Source organism: Peromyscus maniculatus, chromosome 1 (assembly GCF_049852395.1).
Source record: "Peromyscus maniculatus bairdii isolate BWxNUB_F1_BW_parent chromosome 1, HU_Pman_BW_mat_3.1, whole genome shotgun sequence".
NCBI lineage: Eukaryota > Metazoa > Chordata > Mammalia > Rodentia > Cricetidae > Peromyscus > Peromyscus maniculatus.
In genome coordinates, this window is record NC_134852.1 from 145,202,283 (window position 1) to 145,223,563 (window position 21,281).

At 46.6% G+C, this 21,281-nt stretch overlaps 1 protein-coding gene across 2 annotated transcripts in view; it reads left to right on the top strand.

The window, feature by feature from the left end:
* Dock1 (dedicator of cytokinesis 1) overlaps positions 1 to 21,281 on the top strand; it is a 516,862-nt gene that overhangs the window by 92,340 nt on the left and 403,241 nt on the right. For both annotated transcript variants that reach the window (XM_015995837.3, XM_006976933.4), the window contains exons 14-21: positions 1,652 to 1,776; positions 3,208 to 3,306; positions 4,144 to 4,216; positions 9,616 to 9,719; positions 10,457 to 10,640; positions 15,346 to 15,443; positions 20,225 to 20,314; positions 20,635 to 20,735. In XM_015995837.3, coding sequence (XP_015851323.1) covers positions 1,652 to 1,776; positions 3,208 to 3,306; positions 4,144 to 4,216; positions 9,616 to 9,719; positions 10,457 to 10,640; positions 15,346 to 15,443; positions 20,225 to 20,314; positions 20,635 to 20,735 — 874 coding nt within the window. The remainder of the gene's footprint in view (positions 1 to 1,651; positions 1,777 to 3,207; positions 3,307 to 4,143; positions 4,217 to 9,615; positions 9,720 to 10,456; positions 10,641 to 15,345; positions 15,444 to 20,224; positions 20,315 to 20,634; positions 20,736 to 21,281) is intronic.

Here is a 21,281-nt window from a genome sequence, read left to right on the forward strand (position 1 = left end):
CTTACTTGGTAAAATGCTTGCAAGGACCTGAGATTCCCAGAACCCACCTCGAAAGTGCTGGCCATGGTTGCATGTGCTTGCATCCCAGTGCATTGGAGAGAGGCAGATCCCCGGGGCTCATTGGCTAGCCAGCTTAGTTGAATTGGTGAGTCCTAGGCCAGCGAGAGGTTCTGTCCTACAACACAAGGCAAATGGTGCCTTGAGAACAACAGCTGAGGTTGTCCTCTGCCTCCACCTGCACGTACACACAACGACACGTACAGCTGTGTACGTAGAGCATACACATAAAGATTATGGTTTTTGTGTTCTGATAGAATTTTCAGGCTAAGGAACATACACTTGATGTGTGGCACACCAATAGGGCTGTTAAGTGGAGAATTAGCCCAGGATGCTAAGGGGCTTAGCTGAGGTCCCATAGCTGGTAGTAGTAGGTCCTGGGTGGGAAGTCTTGCTCCCCCTCCCCCCAACTTTTTGCTTCAATCTTTTTAACCTCTCTTGTGGGCAGTATCTGCCATGGCAGCCATGCTTCCCTCCTGAGCAGCCTCCATGACTGTGGGAGCAACTCACTGGGACCATTACAGTAATGACTTTTAAATGCAACTTTAATTTAATAGTTGGATACATTAAAAGCCAAAATAGAGCATTTTTTTTTTTTTTAATAAAAAGCACAATAAAAAAAAACAAGGAAGCAAGAAAAGGCTTTTTTTCCCTTAAGAAGTCTTCATCCTTAGCCACCACAGGGGTCTGTTGCACTTTGCTCTTCTGGGCAGAGCAGGGTCGGGGATGGGTGGGGGGGCCAGGCAGCCTGGGAACAAGCCATCAGTAATGATGCTTCCTCTCCATCACGGTGCTAAGGAAGCTTGAAGTTCTCCCAGTTCACACATTTGCAACAGAAAGAGGTCCTCAGTTCATTTGTTCTAGTCTGCCCTCATCACAATTAATCTAAAATGTATGGGGTTGTACGTGGTGGTGCACCCTTGTGAACCCAGCACTTGGCTGAGGCAGGAGGATTGCTGTAAATTGGAGGCCTTCCTGGGCTACAAGATCATAAAGCGAAACAAAACAAAAACCTAAAACCAGACAGCCTTCTCCCCCACACTCTGTAGTTTTGTTTTATTCTCCCACTTGGGGTCCTGCCAGCTGCTAGAAGAGAAGGACCGCACAGAAACTTCTCTGTGACTCGCTGCCTGCCCCTGGCTCACGGTTCTCATTCTCAGTGGGCTTTTCGTTCAAGGCTTGGAATCAAACAGTTCAAAGAACGCAGAGGAAGCTGGCCTTGCCAGCTCTCTTTTGCGTGTGTGAGCCGGCTGCCGAGGACACGGGTGGTGTCAGTTAGTGATATCCCATGGGAGGCTTATAAGGTTGATCTCTGTTGATCACGGCATGCTCCAAAGGGGCTGGGTCCTTGTAGCTCCATCGGTGCCATTTGCAGCCACTCTGGGCGCTTCTAGGAGGTGCAGAAGTGAAGGTGATGCAAACTGGTCTTGCCATGCCTTAGAAGCCCAGACTGTTTTGCAGGAAATATTTCAGAACTATCTAATACAGTATTTATAATATTCTGTTAAGGCAGCACTTCCGACAGTTTGGCTAAATTCATGGTTACACTGTGAATGATGGATTGCTATTAAGGATATAATTTTTTTTCCCCCAGGTGATGTTCGGAATGATATCTATGTGACGTTAGTTCAAGGGGATTTTGATAAAGGCAGTAAAACAACTGCGAAGAATGTGGAGGTGACAGTGTCTGTCTATGATGAAGACGGGAAGCGATTGGAGGTATCTCTTTTTTGCTGAGTTCAAAGTTCAGCTTTGCATGTGTCCACCTTGGCTTTGCTACAAGATGTAAGGTTCTTGATTGATTGCCTTATCTCATCTATTGGGGTGTGTGTGTGTGTTGGTGCGGGCCTCCTTTTTTTCCTGCTTGCCATTGTGTCCTGGGGATCCAGGCTAGCAGCCTGTCTCAGGACACTCCTGTAGATTTTGACCACACTTCCTGCTCAGTTTTATAAAGGGATATTATTTCTTGGCATAATCCTACAGACCTAGCAGCCACAGTGGTAGGTCAGAGACTATTGCTTTCAACAGTTAAGAGATGAGGAAATGGAATCCAAGAAATAAAGCTATTTGCTCAGGGCTGGAGAGTGATGTGGGCTTTGAGGATCATCTGAACAAGTTGTAACTCACATGACGGGGTGACCAGTACCCCCTCCCCATGGCTAGACTCTACCAGAGTGGCCCAGAGCGTGTGCTTTCCTCTGCTGAGCAGAGCAGGTATCCCTCTAGGTATCACTGGATTGGACAGCTGTGGCTGGGCTTGTGCCTGGGCTCAGCTGTGTTCAGCAGGGCTCACACCTTTTCTCCCTGTCCGGCCTTGTCTGGTGTCACTCTTATCTCTAAAATCCTTGAGCTATACTGCCTTAGCCTCTTAGGCTTCAGTGGTATGAATCTGGTTGAAGTTTGGCAAGCAGTGTTCAAGGCTAGAGGGATGAGTCTTGCCACCTCCTGTTAGGTGGACAACCTTTGCTTCTGGACCCACTGAGTAGATCAGGCAAGTAGTCTCAGACTGTAATTCAAAGTGAGTTGAGGAGGGGACAGGAGAAGTGGTAGTCAAGGCTAGCCCCGTGTGTCACAATTGTCTGTACCCCCAGGGTCTGAGACTGTGGTTGAGACTAGCCCCTAGCACAGGCAGACCTGCGCCTTCATTGCTGGGAATGCCTGCCAAATGCAGGGCTTTATTGGCACCCTGGATTGCTTCCTCTCCTCCTGGTGGGTGCAACTGGAATGAATATGTAGGGGAGACTGTCAACACTTTTAAAACTAAATGTATGTGTGTATATGTATTAGATACATATAGACATTCATATATAATATATATACAAATATGTGTATATATAAACATTAATATGTATATAATAATTTTCCGTGTGTATATGAGTGTGTGTGTGTATGTGTGTGTGTATGTGTGTGTGTGTATGTATGTGTGAGTGTGTATGTATGTGTGAGTGTGTGTGTATGTGTGTGTGTGTGTGTGTGTGTGTGTGTGTGTGCGCGCACACGCCTGTGTATGCCCATGCATATGGGAGTCGGTTCTCCCCTTCTAACATGTAGGTCCTGGGGATGGAACTCCCGTTGTCAGGCTTAGCAGCAACTGCCTTTACCCACCTCAGCAGCCCTAACATGAACTCTTCCTTCATATCTTCTCTAAAGCATGTGATTTTCCCTGGTGCTGGTGATGAGGCCCTCTCCGAGTACAAATCAGTGATTTATTACCAAGTGAAGCAGCCTCGCTGGTTTGAGACCCTCAAGGTATTGTGTTTATGTGGTCATTTTCATCCCCTCCCGGGTGGTGGAGGCTGACTGTGAAATCCTCCCTCACACTACATGAAGCCAAGTTGTTCAAGGTTGTTAAGGACCCTCCCTGGTAGTGCCTCTAATAGATTTATCCTTATCTCCTTCCAATGTAAAGATAGGATTTCGATGGAGATGAATTGTTACATCTTCAGGATAGATACTGTCTTTCTCACCTTGGGTCTGGTGTATATGTGGCCTACCGCCTCTGTACCAAGTGGGCAGAAGCTTCGGCGATGCCAGCGTGTGTGGGTTTTTATTGACAGAATGCCTATCCACAGCGCCACGGTACCCACTGTCATATATCTCTCTACCCCTAAGAACCTGGATTGCAGAAAGTAAGGCGTGGGCTCTGGGATAGAGATATTGACATGAACCTTAGGGGCAGTCTTTGCTCGCAGGCAGCACACATAAAGCCTTGTTCTTTGGCTACAATGTAACAAGAAAGCTTTCTTGCTGCAGCTGCAGAGGGGATGTAGATACCTTTATGTGGGGGCTACAATGAAGACAGTGACTTTCAAAAATAGAATCTGAGCCGTGTGCATCTGAGTGTTAAAACAAAAACATATCTGGCTGTCTAGCAGAGTTGGCTTGGTGTCCTTCACAATATTATCTTGTTTAAATTTTCAAAAGACATTTTGCCTTTGGCGGAAATCATATAAGGATAAGATAGACAGTGTTTCCCTTGCTCTGGTGCTGGAATGTTTACTGGTGCCAGTATCTAGGCCGAATTAAGCACTTCCTGCTGGAGGATGTTGGGAAAGGTACTCACATGTCCCCTTTTGATTCTTCAAGGTGGCCATCCCCATTGAGGATGTGAACCGGAGTCACCTTCGATTTACCTTCCGCCATAGATCCTCGCAGGACTGTGAGTAATGGGCCACTTTATCAGTGTTTGATTTCAAGGGAAAAGCTTAGCAGGCAGCACCTGCTCTGGATGGCTTTAGGACAGGGCTGTCATTGACAGTGATGCCATGGCTCCTTGGCCATGTCTTTCACCTGAACTTGTCCCTGGAGAACATCACTGACCGGATCTCAGGGGAATTCCTTTTCTGCTTTCCTCTGGGATGGTCTGTGCACCTGCCCCTTGCTCCTCTTTCTCATGCCTCTCTTCTGTGTTTTTAAAGATTTTATTTTTAGCTATATTTCTATGTGCGTGTCTGAGTTTGGGTTTGTGGACGTGAGTGGGTACAGAAGAGGACGTCACTTATTCTGGAGCTAGAGTTGTACACTGTTGGGAGCTGCCCTATGTGGGTTCTGTGAACTGAGCTCAGGTCCTCGATAGGAGCTCTTAACTGTGAGCCATCTTTCCAGCCCGCTTTCTTCTTTGACTTACCCCATTCCAGTCTCTTAGGAAAGTCACGAAAACACAACCGATCATTTGGAAAATTGCCTCTTAGTGCTCTTTGTCTTAGAATGGAGAACTTGAACCCTCTTTGTCTTTGTTGATGGCTCTTGTTTTCTGGAGCTTAGGTGGAGCTCTCCTAGACATTGGTGCAACATTGACCTTGATACCAAGCCTAGCTGAGGGAACCTGTTCTCACGTCTTCGCTTTCCCGCTCCTGAAAGAATCGCTCACTGACTGCTGAGGCTGTTTTCATCACACTGGTTGAATTAAGGGCCTGCTCAAGATGTAGCCCCATGCTAAACATCACACTAAGCTATCACAGAAGGATGATACAATTACTTCCTGTCCTCTAATTGCCTGAAATGTGTGACATTGAGTTGGGTATGAGAAGAGTGACCTGTGTGATAATGTGCCTCAGATGACCACATGGGGGCCACACAGGGGGACGATTAGTTCTAGACTTTGTGGCCTCCTGCAGATTCCTAAGCACGAGTCTCTAAACTCCTAGCTTAGGACAGAAATGCCATCCTTTAGCCTGTCTTCAGCGAAGTGTTGGCTCCTGAGAGGTCCCTGTTGCTGTGTTGAGTGCTCATCTGTCTCCATCTGACAGTTTCTGGGGGCTCAGACCCTCGCTGTGGTCAGGTGTGTGTGTGTGTGACAGCAGGGTGAACAGTGGCCTGGGGGCTGAACATGTGCCGAGGTTTATTGCTGGGAGATGTGTAGTCCTCTGGGTAGGGCCAATGAGAAGCCTGGGCTGCTGTCATTTGGAGGAGTTAGGAGGGAGAGGGCATAGGTCCTGCGGATCTGGAGAGCCATATGTGAGTATCAGCCTATAAGGGTGCTTACTTAGGGTGTGCAAGGCCAGGAAGTGATTAAACAAAGACTCTAAAACAGCCAGGGGACCATTGTGATGGATCATTGTGGGATAGAAGGAGAGCATGGCAGCCGCGTCTCCCAGTCATAGCCGAACAGTGTGAGAAGCTCAGGGGTTGAGTCAGGGCCATCAGAGGTCACCTTAAAGGTGAGAAGCAGGTGAGTGAAGGCCAGCTAGAGATGTGGAGTTCCACCACTGTCTTTACTTTAGGGCTAGGCCATGTTTGGGGCAGCAGGCAGAAGGCCAAATTCTGTTCAGTGTGCACGATGCCCTGGATGGCTGAACCCCCAGGATGATGGGCAGGGTTACTGATTGTGAGCTCATAACCTTGAAGCTGATATTGGTGCTTCACTCTGTTGTTTGGATCAAACCTCACCAGAAGCCCCCAGAGTCAGTGTTCCTGGCCTGAATTCTCATGGTCCATTTGAGGAACTCTGGGTAGAGGCTTTCGAGTCAGTGACCTCCAAAAGAGCTTCGGGTCGAACCCATGCCTTAGTGCTCCACTCCAGTACCAGCGGGGAATGGCAAGGCCAATGCCATTTCCTGGCCTTTTGTTAGCACCTGTCTATTTAACAAGGAGAGGAAGGCTCCCCTCTTGTAGATGATGGGCTAAGTGGCAGCATGGTGTTAGTGTGTAGGACCACCTGAGGAACTGTAGCCAGGACTAAGATGTGCACTGCCTGAAGTGGGCTGTGGACAGATGGGGGCTGGTGAAAAGGGTTTTCTGGGCACAGGTGTGTGCTGCACAGGTTCAGCAGCCCAGGTGTGCTCTAGGTCTGGGCCAGAGCTTTGCTGAGGGGGCAGCAGGAAGAGCTTAGGCACTCTTGGGAAGGTGGGAAGGCCATGCAGAGCAGGCCTGGCTTCCTGGACACACATTATCCCAAGGCAGGCAAGGGGCTGTGGGACCTCCTGGTTCCGTGGAGGAAGCCCAGTGGGTAAGAGTTCTAGACCGCATAGAGGACTGTGTCAGAATTACTCCAGAGCCACTTTCTTAACCAACTCATTCCCCAATGAATTATACCAGGGCAGAGGAAGATCTCTAGCATGCTAACTTTCAAAATCCTTGTTTTTCTTGTCAGTTTTAAGTATTCATTATAGACAAGATGCTATCACCTGACATGCCAAACACATTTGCATAATTAATAAAGTCTCAAAGGCCACAGTTTGTGGGGTTCTGTAGACATGTTGAGCATTGTAAATGTGGCACTCATGAGATCTTGTTTGCCAGCTACTAAGGGCAACCATAGGGGCTTCTACAGCTGGGCAGGAGTAAACACAGCCTGGGTCAGAGAAGAGAAGAATTCAGGACATGTTGTCCCCCCTTTGCTGCCCACTAGCCACACACAAACTTTCTACCTTGGAGCTGGGGATGGAGAAGAAGAAGTGATGGGGTGTCCCCTGCCATAGTCTAGGTTAGACTAGAAAGCTTGGTGCTGACATGTGAGGACATGCCCTGCTGGCAGCTTGTTGGCCATGTGGACATACTGGTTCATGTGTTGTTGATGTGTCTTCATGGTCTTGCTAGAAGCTGAGTCTTTCTGGGTTGGAAACAGGCTTGTCTGGGTAGGGTAGCCTTGGCTACTCTTCAATAATATGTTGGTTCCTGCTATATAGGACTCTGAGCTTGTGGGAGAATAATTCATCTACTTTGTGATGGCTCTTAGTGAGCATGTGATGGACAGTGACCCTTCCTTGACTTTTGAAGATGTAGGGTTAATGAATGATGCCCCCCTTTTAGTGCCACTCAGCGGTAGGCTTAGTAGAAGCTGTCTGCTGCTAAGTGCCACTGAACGTATGTCTAGAGCTTGCTGCTCCCCTGAGGACTCAAGCTTAGCAGGAGCCGGTCCTTATCACTCGGACACTGCAGCTTTCACGTGCCCTGCTGCCCCTCTAGGAAGGTGTGTTTTAGATTAGTAAGGCACATCTCTTCCATTTCTATGTCTCTAGTTTTTGGTTGGTTGACTGTCCTTAACTAACTCATTAGCCCCTATTTACTGAGCCCCTGTTGCCCAGAAGAAAGGTAGTGTAACTATCAGGATAAGTAAGATATGACTTCTGGGGCAGTGAGGTCCTGGGGTGAGTGTTTTGAGCCCCTTAACTGGAGGAAGATGGATGTGTGCTCCTTCCATGTCTTCCTCTGTCCCTTCCTGTCCGAACAGACTTTTGAACGCATACCTTTGACACATTTTCTGGCTCTGCACCTCAGTGTCTGTGTGCCATACTTAGGTGGCAGCTGTGGAGTTCATCTCTTCAGTCTTGACTCTGTTTGTGTCCCCACCTTCCCTGTCCCTGCCGCGTGTGTTCTCACTGCCCACTCACCAGCCACATTGGCCTTCTGTCCCCACATGAGCTGGGTCCTCGTTGCCACTTGACCTCTGTGTTGCATCCTTTCTTCCTGTCACATGGTTTGTCCCCCTTCTCAGAGACACCTGTTCCGACCATCCACCCGCAGGGCCTCTGTCCCCTCACTCCTGTGCGTGCTTCTGGGTTTTGCTTTCTTTGTGGCCTAACAGATCTTACCTGTGTGTTGGTCCTCTGCCTAACTAGAGCTAGTAGTTTTTTTTTTTTTTTTGATTTTTCGAGACAGGGTTTCTCTGTGTAGCTTTGCGCCTTTCCTGGGACTCACTTGGTAGCCCAGGCTGGCCTCGAACTCACAGAGATCCACCTGGCTCTGCCTCCCGAGTGCTGGGATTAAAGGCGTGCGCCACCACCGCCCGGCTAGAGCTAGTAGTTTTTGAGTAGCTATTGTTTGCCAGGTTTTATTTCATGCACTGGAAAATGGCAGTAAAAAAAATACATACAGACATATACACATTCATATATATATATATATATCCATATATATATATATCCATATACACATATATATGCTCACATATACACACATATACAAATATGCACACATATACACTCATATACACACATGCATACACACATAGGTACATATACACATGTACAATACACATATACACATGTTCACATATATACCTATATGCAATCACACATATGCTCTCACACACATATATACATACATCTACACATCTACACATATACATACACAATATACAAACATATGCACACATACATTTGTATAAACACATGTACATACCTACCTTTGTACACATACCCGTACCTACATGAACATACACACTCACACACGTATACACACATGGACATACAGATGCGGACATATGTAGACATACATATACATACACACATGTGTTCACATACACATATATAGAAATACATACACACTTATATATAAATATGTATGTATATACATATACACCTGTACACACAGACACAGACACATATGTGTACTCGCAAACCTTTAGAGTCCAGGGCTCAGTAGACTGACACTAGCAATAATAATGACAAGTCCCCTCCCCCACACACTTATCTGCCAGTGATGAAAACCAAGGTAGAAAACTCCATCAGATGCAGAGAACATGTACGAGCAGGTGGGCCACTGACTCTTAGACGCTGTGGGGAAACTTGAATGAAGGGGAGGGGCATGCGCCCCACACGCAGGTCTGGCTGTTGCACTTGCTTGCTAAAGGCATTAGAATTTTCCAATCAGGTCTTCAGGCCCCCAGCGGTGAGTTTTCCTTCCCTGCGCTGGCCTTTGCCACGTCTTAGGTTTCTACCCCTGTTCACACCCTCGTCTCTCTTTGTTCCTGCTCACAGCCCGCCATGTCCACTTTGGCTGTTCCTTATCGCTCTGGAATTGTAGCATCAGGGGCCTTCCTCTGTAGCCTTCTGCAGAACTTTCCTGCTCTTTATTCTGGAGTCAGTTGCTTCTCACAGTCTACAGTGTCGTCTTCCCTGGGGCTTGGAATTGAGTGTTGGAACTGCTTTGAGGACAGCCGACCCTTCCGTGATACATTCTTCCTCGTCGTCGTGACCGTGGTCCATTTCTCCCCATCTTCCTTTGGCTTCACCAGTGCAGTGTAGTGATTGTTCTCATAAAGGTGTCCTTGGTAGAATGTGCTAATGTCACTTTGTCCTAAGTGTTGCGGAGGGTGATTATTGGTTTTCTTTGTAGCTAAGGATAAATCTGAGAAAATCTTCGCACTGGCCTTTGTGAAGCTGATGAGATATGATGGGACCACCCTGAGAGACGGGGAACATGACCTTATTGTCTACAAGGTACGCGCATCATTTCTGGGGCACTGGGGACACTTATGTGGTTGATCCTTTGCGACTTTGTCACCTGAACGGGGCTGTTCGTTTTATATGGCTGTGACCGAATACCTGAGGAAAACATCTAGAGGGATGCAGGGTGCACTGTGGTACAGATACCAGAGCTTTCAGTCCTTCATGATGGGGAGGATGTGATGGGGCCACTCACATCATCGTGGCCGGGAAGCCGAGTGAGAGAGTACAGTGGAGGTAGACTTTCTCTTCTTCTATCAGAGTCTCTAATCTTGGGGCGTACCTGGTTTCAGGAGGTAACTTTTCCCTCGTAGTCCATTCTCTGTCATAGACACACTTAGTGGTGTGCTTTACCAAACTCCAGATAGCTCCTCACTCCAGCCAAGCCTGCGATCAAGATGAACATCACAGCTGACATTTCCCACCCTGAGGAGAGAGCGGCTCTCTAGCATTGAGCTACATTTAATTATGTAAATGAGCAGTTATGATGACCAGCCCTTTTGCTGTTCCTAACGAGAGAAGATGACAGGCAATAACACATCCGGTGCTGTCTAGGAAGGCTGGGGATGTGAATTAATCCACAGGAAGCGGGAACATTGTGAAAGGACATCGTAGAACACAGCATAGAAGGGGGTGTGAAGCTTGAAAGGATTCAACACAATAAAGCATGCGTAACCTGGATGGTGGCCTCGATGAATGTGGTTTGACATACTGTATGATCAAACCCACAGGCTGAAGCCAAGAAGCTGGAAGACGCAGCCACATACTTGAGCCTCCCTTCTACCAAGGCGGAGCTGGAAGAAAAGGGTCACTCGGCCACGGGCAAGGGCATGCAGAGTCTGGGGAGCTGCACCATCAGCAAGGACTCTTTCCAGATCTCCACGCTGGTGTGCTCCACCAAACTGACCCAGAATGGTGAGTTCTAGAACTCCTCCCTCCAAACACATCCCTTTTGGCTGCTGGTTGAGCGGAGGCATTTGCTGTGGGTGCATGGACGTCATTCACTCTGTCCTTTGATAAGGACCCACATAGATGTCAGTGCACTCGGGAAGAGGAGGTGGCATCCGTCACAGTTTAAAATTCACTCTTCTATTTTCGTTTAAGGATTAGCTCTGCAGGGAGGTCAAACAATGAAAGGACTTATTTTTATTTTTAAACACGTATTTATTTAAGGTGTGTGTGCGGGGAGGGGGGTTGGTCATAGTCAGAGGAAGAGTTCTAGGAATTGGTTCTCTCCTTCCTCTGTGGATACTGGGCATTGAACTTAGTTTCATCAGGCTTGTTGGCAAGCAAGCGATGTTACCCACTCAGCCATCTTGCCAGCTCTGGACTTCCTCTTTAAGATACTTTCCAGACAAAAGAAAGAAATAAGGCATCAGGGGAAGTTTATAAGATTTGAAATCAGATCAGAGAATGGAGTTGAACCTTGGTCCTATCTTAACCCTGGAAATGACCTTAATCAAGGTCCCCTGAACCCACGTGAATCACGCCTGCTTCCAGAGCTTTCTGACTATGAATGTAGACCGTCTGGTGTGAGGCCTTCTGGTGCAAGGTGCCTCCCGTCTTTGTGCCTTCCCCTGTCTTAGCTTCTCCTTGAGATAATTCCAGGTTATCTTCCTTCGGAGAAGTTGGTCTGCCCGGCATTTTCTAGGCCCCTGGTGGTGTGAGATAAGGCCTCTTTGCTGATGCACGTACACTCAGCTCAGCCTAATGTGGCAGGTCACTCACCAGCGGGTTCCCCTTGTCCCTGGGCTGGCTGAGTTCATTTCCCACCGCTTGCCGCTTCCCCAGAAACCCAGCAGTCCGGTGGAGACACTTCTTATTCAGAGCACACCAGTGCTGTTGCTGTGACTCCGTCTGGAGGAGGCAGAGGCTCTCCGTACAAATCCTTCATTTAAAAACCGCATCCTCCTAATGTGGCTGTATCATAGCTGTGCAGAGACTTTATGCTCTCTTGAAATGGAGCTTGAAAATCCAATTTTTTTTCTCTCTTAACTGCCTGATGTGAATTGTGATTATTAATGTCTGCCATTATCAGGAATCACATCTCCATGTTGTCTGTCAGTCATGGCTGGAGTTTGAGATTTGCTGAGGGGCAGGCATCTTTTGGACTCTGACAGGGTAAACCTAGCACAGAGGTAACCCTGTCCTTTGGAAGATGGGACTCTGGAGGGGAGAAATGTTGGAGTCCTGAGGGCTTAGGCATGCCAGCCCTGGGTCAGATGTCTTCCAAACGTTCTCTGTCTGCTTCCTCTGTCTCTCTTTCTCAGCTTTACCCCGAGGTGCTTTCCCACCACTGGCTTCCTGAGTATTAGTGAGGGGCTTAAGTTACCAGACACTTTTGGGTTGCTTGGGTCGCTGTGACTACTGATACTCTGGGGCCATTTGGACGCTTCCTGGTTGCTAAGTCATCATGGGTTTGTCTGAATCATTTCTGAAGGGTCCTAACTTCCTGCCATGTGGTAATCCCCACCAGCAAATGAAACTCCTTCCCAGAGGGACTGGATTTGTGCAAGCAGTGGGGAAGGGGAGGATGTGCAGGAGTTTGGTGCCCAGGGTACATGAGTCAGCTGTGTGGGCTCCAGTTTGTGACTGGGCTGTGGAAAGAATGCTCCAGTGCTAGGAGTGAAACTGTCTGGGTATGCTCAACAAACTAGTGTTTGTGCTTGGTTTAATGCAGGCTAATGGTGGTGTCCCTAGTTGGGTCATTGGGTCACCTATATGTGGTGCTTTAGTGTTTCAGCAGGTGCTGAGATCTGCTGTGTGTCACTTTTCACTTCGGAGGAAGCCATCGTCTTATATATCGGTCATGTTCCAGATGTATTGATTGCTAGATATTATTTGAAATTTGATCATCATTTTCTTTCAAAACAAGTCTCATCCACAGCATCTTTTTGAAACCACACATCCCTTCCAGAGAGAGTGTGGGCGGTAGGGGGAGGAAACCTCCCAGGGTGGTGTGTGGATTCCTCCTTTCACCTTCCAGCTCCTTGAATCTCACCATCTGCAGGGTGATTCCCTCCCTGGTACCCAGGGAGAGAGCCCTGGTCTCAGCAGCAGCTGTTGCCAAGCAACAAGGAAATTCCAAAGTGATGCTGCTCACTGAACAGAAGGAGGAATCTGGCTTTCATTTCATGCCAGCACTGATACCCCTTTTTGGGATTGTGCCATACCAGGAGTATATAAGATGGGGGGGGGGTGCCCCAGTTGGCATCTGAGTGTGGAGTCCCAGATTCTCCTCTGAGGGAATCATTTTCCTGAAACCATAATTTGTTCCTGCAAAGTTCCATTACTTAGAGAAAAAAGCAGGGGCTGAATTATTCATCAAGGTTTGTATTAAAGATCTCTGTCCTCAGCGCTGTGTAGGCTGCCATAAGGGATAGGAAAAGAGCTGTGAGATGTGATTCCTCGTCTCAATTAGCTCACTGTGTAATGGGAGAGAAAGGACTCATGAAACAAAGAATAATTATGAATCCACCTGTGTTGAGTCCCTGGGAATATGGGGTGGAGCAAAGAAGGCCTTTTCTGACTAGTAGTTCTGTGGGGGTGGGGCAAGCTGCTTTCTTAAGCACCACCCCATGAGATGATCTATTAATTTACTCTTTTGAACTTTTTTTCACTCATATTTGCAGTACAGAACCCAGAGTGGCAGTCCATGTGTTATAATGACCTGTCTAGTAAGCCCTGTCTCAAAACAGAACAAACAAACAAACAAACAGACAAACAAACAAACAACAAAATAAAGCAAAAGTACAAAACCCCAAAATAAGTAAATGAATAAAAATTGAAAGTTGCAATATAGAGCTTAGGCTCAGCCCTGTCGTATCACATGTGGCACCAACTTGGAATGAATGACGTTCATTGGTCATCATTAAAGAAACATTGATCTCTTACTTGTGAGATGGAAATACCCCCAACCCTGGGACCAGGAGTGTGTCAGGACAAGATGTATCCTTTCTTGTTACTTTGCTTTCAGTTAGAAATGACAACGTCAACTTCCGCCCCAGATTTCTAGCTCCTTTCATAGTTGAAGGGCTGCTGCTGGTTGCATTTTGTGTTGCGTGTCCTGATAAGCTTGCGTACGTGTTGTATCGTTGGATTCTTTTTAGCTGAGCTGCAAATTATGCAGTATTGTACCCGCTGTTCAGACAAGAAAACAAGGAAACTCCCTGCCCAGTGTGCTGTAGTTACTGTGTGACTCAGCTGACTTTACATAACCCACAGTGTACGTGGGTGCTGTGCGCTGCCCCCCCCCCCCCTTTATTCTTTTAGTCCTCAGAGATGCCCGAGGTGATGGGAAATACATGAAAATCTGTATGGGCTGTAGATGGCTTTTGTGCGGCTTGATTCTGAAATTAGAATGCATGGCTGTTTACTGAATTCTTACCTAGATCCAAAATTATATGCTTGCTTTCAGTGTTAGTGTGAGCCTTGACTTCATTTATTCGTTTTTATTTATTTATTTTGGGGCTTGCAGTCTCTTCTGTAGCTGATGCTCCTGATACACATAAACAGTAGATGAGATGCAGTTTGCTAGTTGCATTTTTACAAGTCATGGCATAGTGATAAAACCGCAAGTGAAGGGGTGCAGGCATGTGTGCTTTCCTAGACAGGACTTAGATTCTGTCTTCCTACCTTAAAGAACGTCTTAATGTCTTCAGCAAAATCCTTCAAGCTTTAACAACAAAGCAAAACAAAAAGAACCCGAGGCCTGGGGAAATGTCTCTGTCTGTAGACTGCCTGCTGTGCAAACATGAAGAAATCATGTGGGTCCTTAGCACCCACATAAAAGCAGAGGCATGTTGTGCCTGTAACCTTAGTCCTTGGGAGTGGGTGGGTGGAGACAGGTGGATTCCTGGAACTCATTGCCCAGCCCATTGAGTTGAGTTAAACTGCAGATTCCGTGGGAGTTCCTGTCTTAAAAAGCAACATGCAGAATGGTTGAGGAGGAATAAATACCCAAGGTTGACCTTGGGCCTCTACACATACACTTGCCGACACATCCCTCCTCCCCCCATGCCCTCACAAACATGTACTTCTAATACAGATGTGCCCCCTTCCTTTGAATCTTTAAGATCTAGTGTATTCCATCCTGGCCTTTTCTACTAAAACCCACAAACAGCTCGGAGGGCAGCAGGCAGCTGCTCAAGAAGAACTCTCAATTCCTCCTGGTTTATGGCTCCACAGATTGCTCAACTTGCGGTTTCAGGACGTAAATTTATTTTATTTTATTTTTAAAAAGGTAGATATTTGTTCTTGAACACTTGGGGGACGAGGGCTTGGCAGCCCTTTCTGGGTGGGCAACATCTTTCAAGTGTTACGTTGGTTGGCAGCAGTCTCCAATCGGTGGGAAACACTACCCCTGTTTTGGTTCTCAAATGCATTTTGAAAGCTCCTACATGAACATCATTTCCTGGTAAATGTGGCTGGAAATAATGACTTCAACTCCACTGGTGTTAAGTATGTTGGCACTCAGTAATGAAATATTTAACAGGCGAACCTTTTGAAATCAAGTCGCGCTTTCTTTTGAGAAGTGTTCGCAGAGGACTCCACATGCAGCATGAATTTGAGACGAAGTTCTCATGGGAATGGGGAACTGATTCTTGCATTCTGTTTGCAGTGGACCTCCTGGGGTTGCTGAAGTGGAGATCCAACACCAACCTTCTACAGCAGAACTTGCGGCAGTTGATGAAAGTGGACGGTGGTGAGGTGGTGAAGGTAACATGGGCTGTGGAGGGAGGCTTGGTCTTGGGTTTCGTGTCCCTTATCATGCACTGACCCCCGGGGAGTGCAAGATTCTGGTTATAGTCTCTTGGCAGTGACTTAAGCCTATGTGTGTGCAATGCTGCTGGGCTCTTTTTGGAAGGGTTCTCTGGCTTAACTTGGAAGGCATGGGCTTTGAATCCACCTGCTGCTAGATGCTGTTTCCTCTTTTGATGAGTTCTTGATGCTGTTGACCATGCTCGGTGGCCTCTTTCAGCCATGACATTGCCTTCTTCTCTGGGTTCTTGGGGTTTCATGGGACATGGTAGCCTGCTTTTAACCCATGCGGGATATCCTGTGTGTACTGCGCTGTTTCACTCTTACCAAGGTCACTGTCACCATTTTTATTACTAACTCACGATTCTTCAGGTTACTCAGAATGACATGGGAAGTCAGCTCTGTGTGTGGTAGAAATATTATAAGCACCCAGAGTCTGACCTGGTCATTTCCTTCCTGTGTGGCATTGAGCTCATCTTCTAGCCTCACATTTTGACTCTGGAGAAATGGTAGATATTAGTTAGTTTTGTTTGTTTTTGTATGCATTTATTTGAAATATTTTCATTATTTGAGAACTTCATACAATATATTTTGATTACATTCACCTTCATCCTCCCCTCAACTCCTCTCAGATTCATCCCCACACCTCCCTAATCCCCTTCCCTACTTCATGTCTTTTTCGAAAAATTCCAATTTGTGAAGCCCATAAACTCCTGGGCAGGGAACCATTCACTGGAGCTTTGTTAATCCACCAGGAGCCACAACCTTAGCGAAAACAAACTCTCCCTGAGAAACCATCAACTATCCACCGCTTCTCACTTAGTAGGAGGGGCTTATCTGGCTTCATCTTATGCAGGTCTTGTGCAGACAACCACAGCTGCTGTGTGTTCATGGGAGCAGCTAACAGTCCCATCCAGAGGACACTGTTTCACTCTGGACCTTTCTGATCTCTGGCTCTTAACATCTTTCTGCCCCCTCATCTCCAATGGCCCCTGAGCCCTGGTGAGGGGATGTGATATAGATGTATGATTTATAGCCGAGCACTCCACAGGGACTCTGCACTGTATAGGTACTGCTGTTTATGTAGACCCTCTCTGCTCGGTGTCCTGACCTGGAAGCCCGTGTCCGAGCAGTGATCGCAGCTTCTTTAAGCATCAAGTTCTGTCTCTCTTATTCTCGAATAGTTGGTGCTTCTGACATCCTTTCTACCCAGGGTTCTTCTCCCAGGTTCCATAGAAGGTGCTTGAATGCCATTCCCTTGCTCAAATATGTCACCGTTGTCAGGGCAATCCCTCTGGGCCAGGGGGCGCTAAGCTGGCCAGTGGCCTGTGGTGCTTCATAAATCATTTCTCTACTGCCTGATTTGGCCTCTTCAGTTCTTCACCCTCTGTGAGAGGAGTGTGCAGTAGGGGACTGCCTTATCTCTGGAAAATTAATTACTTAAAATGGCCTTAATTAACCGGCAATGTGCTTAACTTCGGCGTGAATTAATTTGGTTGTACTGCTTCCCCTGCCTCTGTTGTGTACCCACTCCAACGTACCCTCGCTCATCTTAAAATTTTAATCATCTCCTCGGTCCTGTTCTCATACCAGTGCCTTGGACAACGCTAATTGCATTTTATACTTCCTTGGGTTCTAAATCCCCAGTTCAGATGGAAACCGGGGTGGATAAATGAACACACTTTAAAAGACATGCATTTAATGAAATTTTGTCTTTCATTTTGAAGTCCCCATGTCACAAATTCACTGTACTTCTGTTGATTTGGTGTCACACCAGGAAAAAAAAAAATCTAGAATCATCTTGTCCTCTTCTCTATTCCCCACAGCCAATGTATTATTCTATCTGAATGTTCATCCGTGGTAGTGGTTTTCCTCTCTTTCCCTCCTTCTGGTGAGCTGGTTCTCCTGGCTGGGCTGGGGTGACCTCACCTGGCTTTACCTGTGTGCCTGACTGGTTCCTTCCCCTCTGCCACCACACTTCACCCCTGCTGGTCCTGGGGAGACAAACTGACTTGCCTACGTCATACAGACTTGAGGAGTCTGGTTGTCCAGGGTGCTTTCTTCTTGATAGCTAGTGGGGTGTATTCTATTTATCCCATGGCTCTCTTGTGTATCTTCATAACTGGTGGAGGAGGGACAGCAGCATTTGATGGATCGAGAAAGGCATTTGTATGTTTAGGGAGAGCAATGGATTCCCACAAACGTGGAGAATGAAGGTGGCTTGTTGATTCTTCACCGGGTACTCAGAGAGTGAGGGGGGAGGGGGAGGTGTCTGAGCAACAGGCCTTTGGCTGTATGTGGGAACCCTTTCCAGATGTTTGTCCCTGACTTCCAGGTGCTGTGCCCAGAGAAGGAGGCTCTGCTCTCTCCAGTTCTGACTCTGAGCCATGCCATTTGTCTTAGTACCATTGGTAGGTCTAATGCAGGGAGTTTGCATGAACTGTGATGAGCTGGGTACCCAGGGAGCCTGTTGGCAGGGACATTGGGCTGTTAGCAGATGGCATGGAGTTTTGACCTTTGCCAAGATTTACAATCTGAAAATGGTGGGGAAATGCAACAAGGTTGTACAGACCCAGATAATCAGAGTTGATTAGGATCTTGTCATGCCCAGACTGGAGATCTTGATGGAAAGGGTAGTGGTAGTGTATCTTCTGCCAGTTGTGTGTACTCTTTTCTCTGTGTCATAGAGGCTGGGTAGCACAGTGGCAGACAACCAGGACTCATGTCTCCCGGAGCCACAGTTCTGCCAGTTCTTCTAATTTTAAAGCACGAAGCACAGGTGGGCAGTGGGAGCCACCACGAGTTTGGGATCAGGTTCCTAGGGCCTGCTTCCCCAGGCTTCAAAAGGCTGTGACATCTAAGATCCCCTGTATTGTCTGCCAGAGCCTGTGGGTGCTGGTGTGTAGGCGGGACATCTCAAAGTCTGGACCCAACATCTGATGCAGCCACCCCTTTGAGATTCTCTTTGTGCAGCAACTTCACCTACCTGACCCTTCAAAACAGATTTTTGTTCTCTCTATCTCTCTCTCTTTTTTTTGGTTTTGTTTTTGAGATACAACTTGTATAGCATAAGATACACCCATTACTCTGTTCAGTTCCATAGCTTTAGTATATTTATGGAGTTGTATACTTCTCTGTACTAGCTAAGAAGTACCTACTTTCTTTTTATCCACAAAGGAAATTCAAAGCTGTCAGCCGTCACTTCCCAGAGTCTCTGCCACCTATCGTCTAGTTTCTTTTTCTCTGTCTGTCTAGTCTGGACATTTAATATAATGGAATTGTATTATTGTGCAGTGTGGCTTCTGAGTCTGGCTCCTTCCATTCACGCACATTCAGTTAGTGGACAGAGCATCCATGCTGTAGCTTTCCTAGGAACTTCCTGTCTCTTTGTGACTGAGTGACAGTCCATTGTGAGGACAGAGAGAGGAAGATAGAAAACATTCACTTTGTTCACACATTCCTTAGATGATGGACATTTATTTCATTTTTTTTTTTCAGTTGTAAACAGTGCTGCTTCAGATCTTCATGGGCAGATTTTGTGTGAGCATTGTTTTTCTTTGTTTGGGATGGGTACCTAGGAATGCTGTTGTTCAGTTCTAGGGTTAATGTATGTTTATGTTGCTGAGGCATTGTCAAGCTGCTCTCCAAAGCCCCTGGACCACGTTATATTTTCTCCCAGCAGTAAATACACAAAGGCTCCCATTTCTCTGCATCTTCTCCCACACTGAACTGTTGTCCATCTTTTTGGTGATAGCCTTTATAGTGGGTGTGGCGTGGGAGTCTGTGTGGTTTCGGTTTTTGTGTTCCTCCTGACTAATGATGAGGCTTCTATACTTTGTTCCTTTTTTGGCCAATATTGTATCATATGTTGTTCTCCTTATTCTTGGGCATCTCCACCACCAGGGATCTTACCACTTCAGTATAATCTGGTCTAGTGCACTTTACACCTCTTTTAGGATGTGGGATTTGATGGCTTCTAGGGTGACATACCTTTGAAGTCTAACTTTTTTCTTAATTGAATGATGCTTTGTTTCCTGTATGGCCATGTTTCTTTGAGTTTCAACAGACCGTACAAACAATACATCAATTACTGGTCTTACACAAACACTTTCCAGCACACTATTGCATTCCTCAGCTGCAAGAATACGCTTACAGTTTCTTTTTGATGGCTCCATTGGTAGGAGATCTTTCCTTGCTCAGCTGAAACCTGGTGCTCTATAGCATCTTCTTGTCACTCATGGCATCTTAGACTTGGCTTGTATAGATGAATTTGATATGTCCTGATGAAATGTGCAAGAGAAGGCTTGAGAAGGGTCTCTATGTAGAGTTGGGTGACACAGGGCATTTTCTAACTCTGGTCTTCCTCTGCTTGGCCCAGGATGACCTTCTTTTGTCTGTAATTCAGTCAAATGAAATTTTGCCTCACTCAACCAGCTTCTTTAATAAAACCTTGGAAATTAGTAGTTTAAGAACTTAATTCATATATTTATTGTGACAGGGTCTCACTCTGTAGCTCAGGTGGGCCTGGGACTCCTTGTATGGCTCAGACAATCTTCCTGCCTTGGCCTCCCCAGTTTTGGGATTACAGGTGTGTACCACCATTCCTGGCTGCAAGTTTAAGTTCTATATCCAGGGCTGGGGAAAGGTGGCTAAGTGGAGTCTTGCCAGAGACCATGGTTGTCATAGGCTAGGGGAGGTAGGGTGCAGGGACTGTTCAGTGACCTCTTGTGTCTTTGCAGTTCCTGCAGGACACCTTGGATGCCCTCTTCAACATCATGATGGAGAACTCTGAGAGTGAGACGTTTGATACCTTGGTGTTTGATGCTCTGGTAAGGGGGTCTCCTTTTCATCTGCTCAGAGGGTGAGGTGTTCTTTCATGCTGCAGCCTTTGAAGGGGGAAGGGACCCATCTCAGTCACCTTGAAAGCCTTTCAGTTGTGGAGTCCATCAAAGGCGGAAGCCTGTAGGAGTGCAAAGATACTTTGAATGTGAAACTATAGTTATGTTAATACCCTTGTGTGGGTAGGGAGATACAAACCTGGGAATGGCCTCTGCAGGGACATTTCCAGCTTATTTTCTCAAGTCACAGATAAGATTCTAGAATGGTTTTCCTTGTGCCACCACTGAGACTGCTTTGGTTCCATTGACAGGTCTTTATCATTGGACTAATCGCTGATAGGAAATTTCAGCATTTTAATCCTGTTCTGGAGACTTACATTAAGAAACACTTCAGTGCGACCTTGGCCTACACGTGAGTTCTCCTGGGTTCTTTGAAAACCACTGCTGCCTTCTCTGATGTTTGTGATGTTTTTCCTCTGTGACTTTGGCCTATGACCATACATTTCTCGACTCCAAACTCTGGGTTTACTGGCATACTTGGTATTATTGTTTCCTTCTTAACAGACCTAAAAATCTTGTTAGAAGAGATATGTGATAAATAAGCCTCCTGTTCTGGAATGAATCCTCCATACCATCCATTTATCTTTGAAAATTTGTGCTTATGTTCGATGAAGCTGATCTATGGATGCATGCACCTGTCATGCTGCAGCTCCCCAGCAAGCAGCTGATGAATGAATAAATGGATGTGTTTCTGTTCTGAGCTGATTGGCCCTTTAGTGTACATAAAATGCAGTTATGTATTCTTCAACCAGTCTCCTTACTTTGTAAAGTTTGTCTTCCCTTTTCATACACAAGTTTTAGCTATTAAACAACTTAGTTTTTTTTCCTTTCTGTCCATCTGGGTCCTTTGTCCCCAACTCTGTCTGAGCACACAGGGGATGTATAGGGCCTGGGCCAG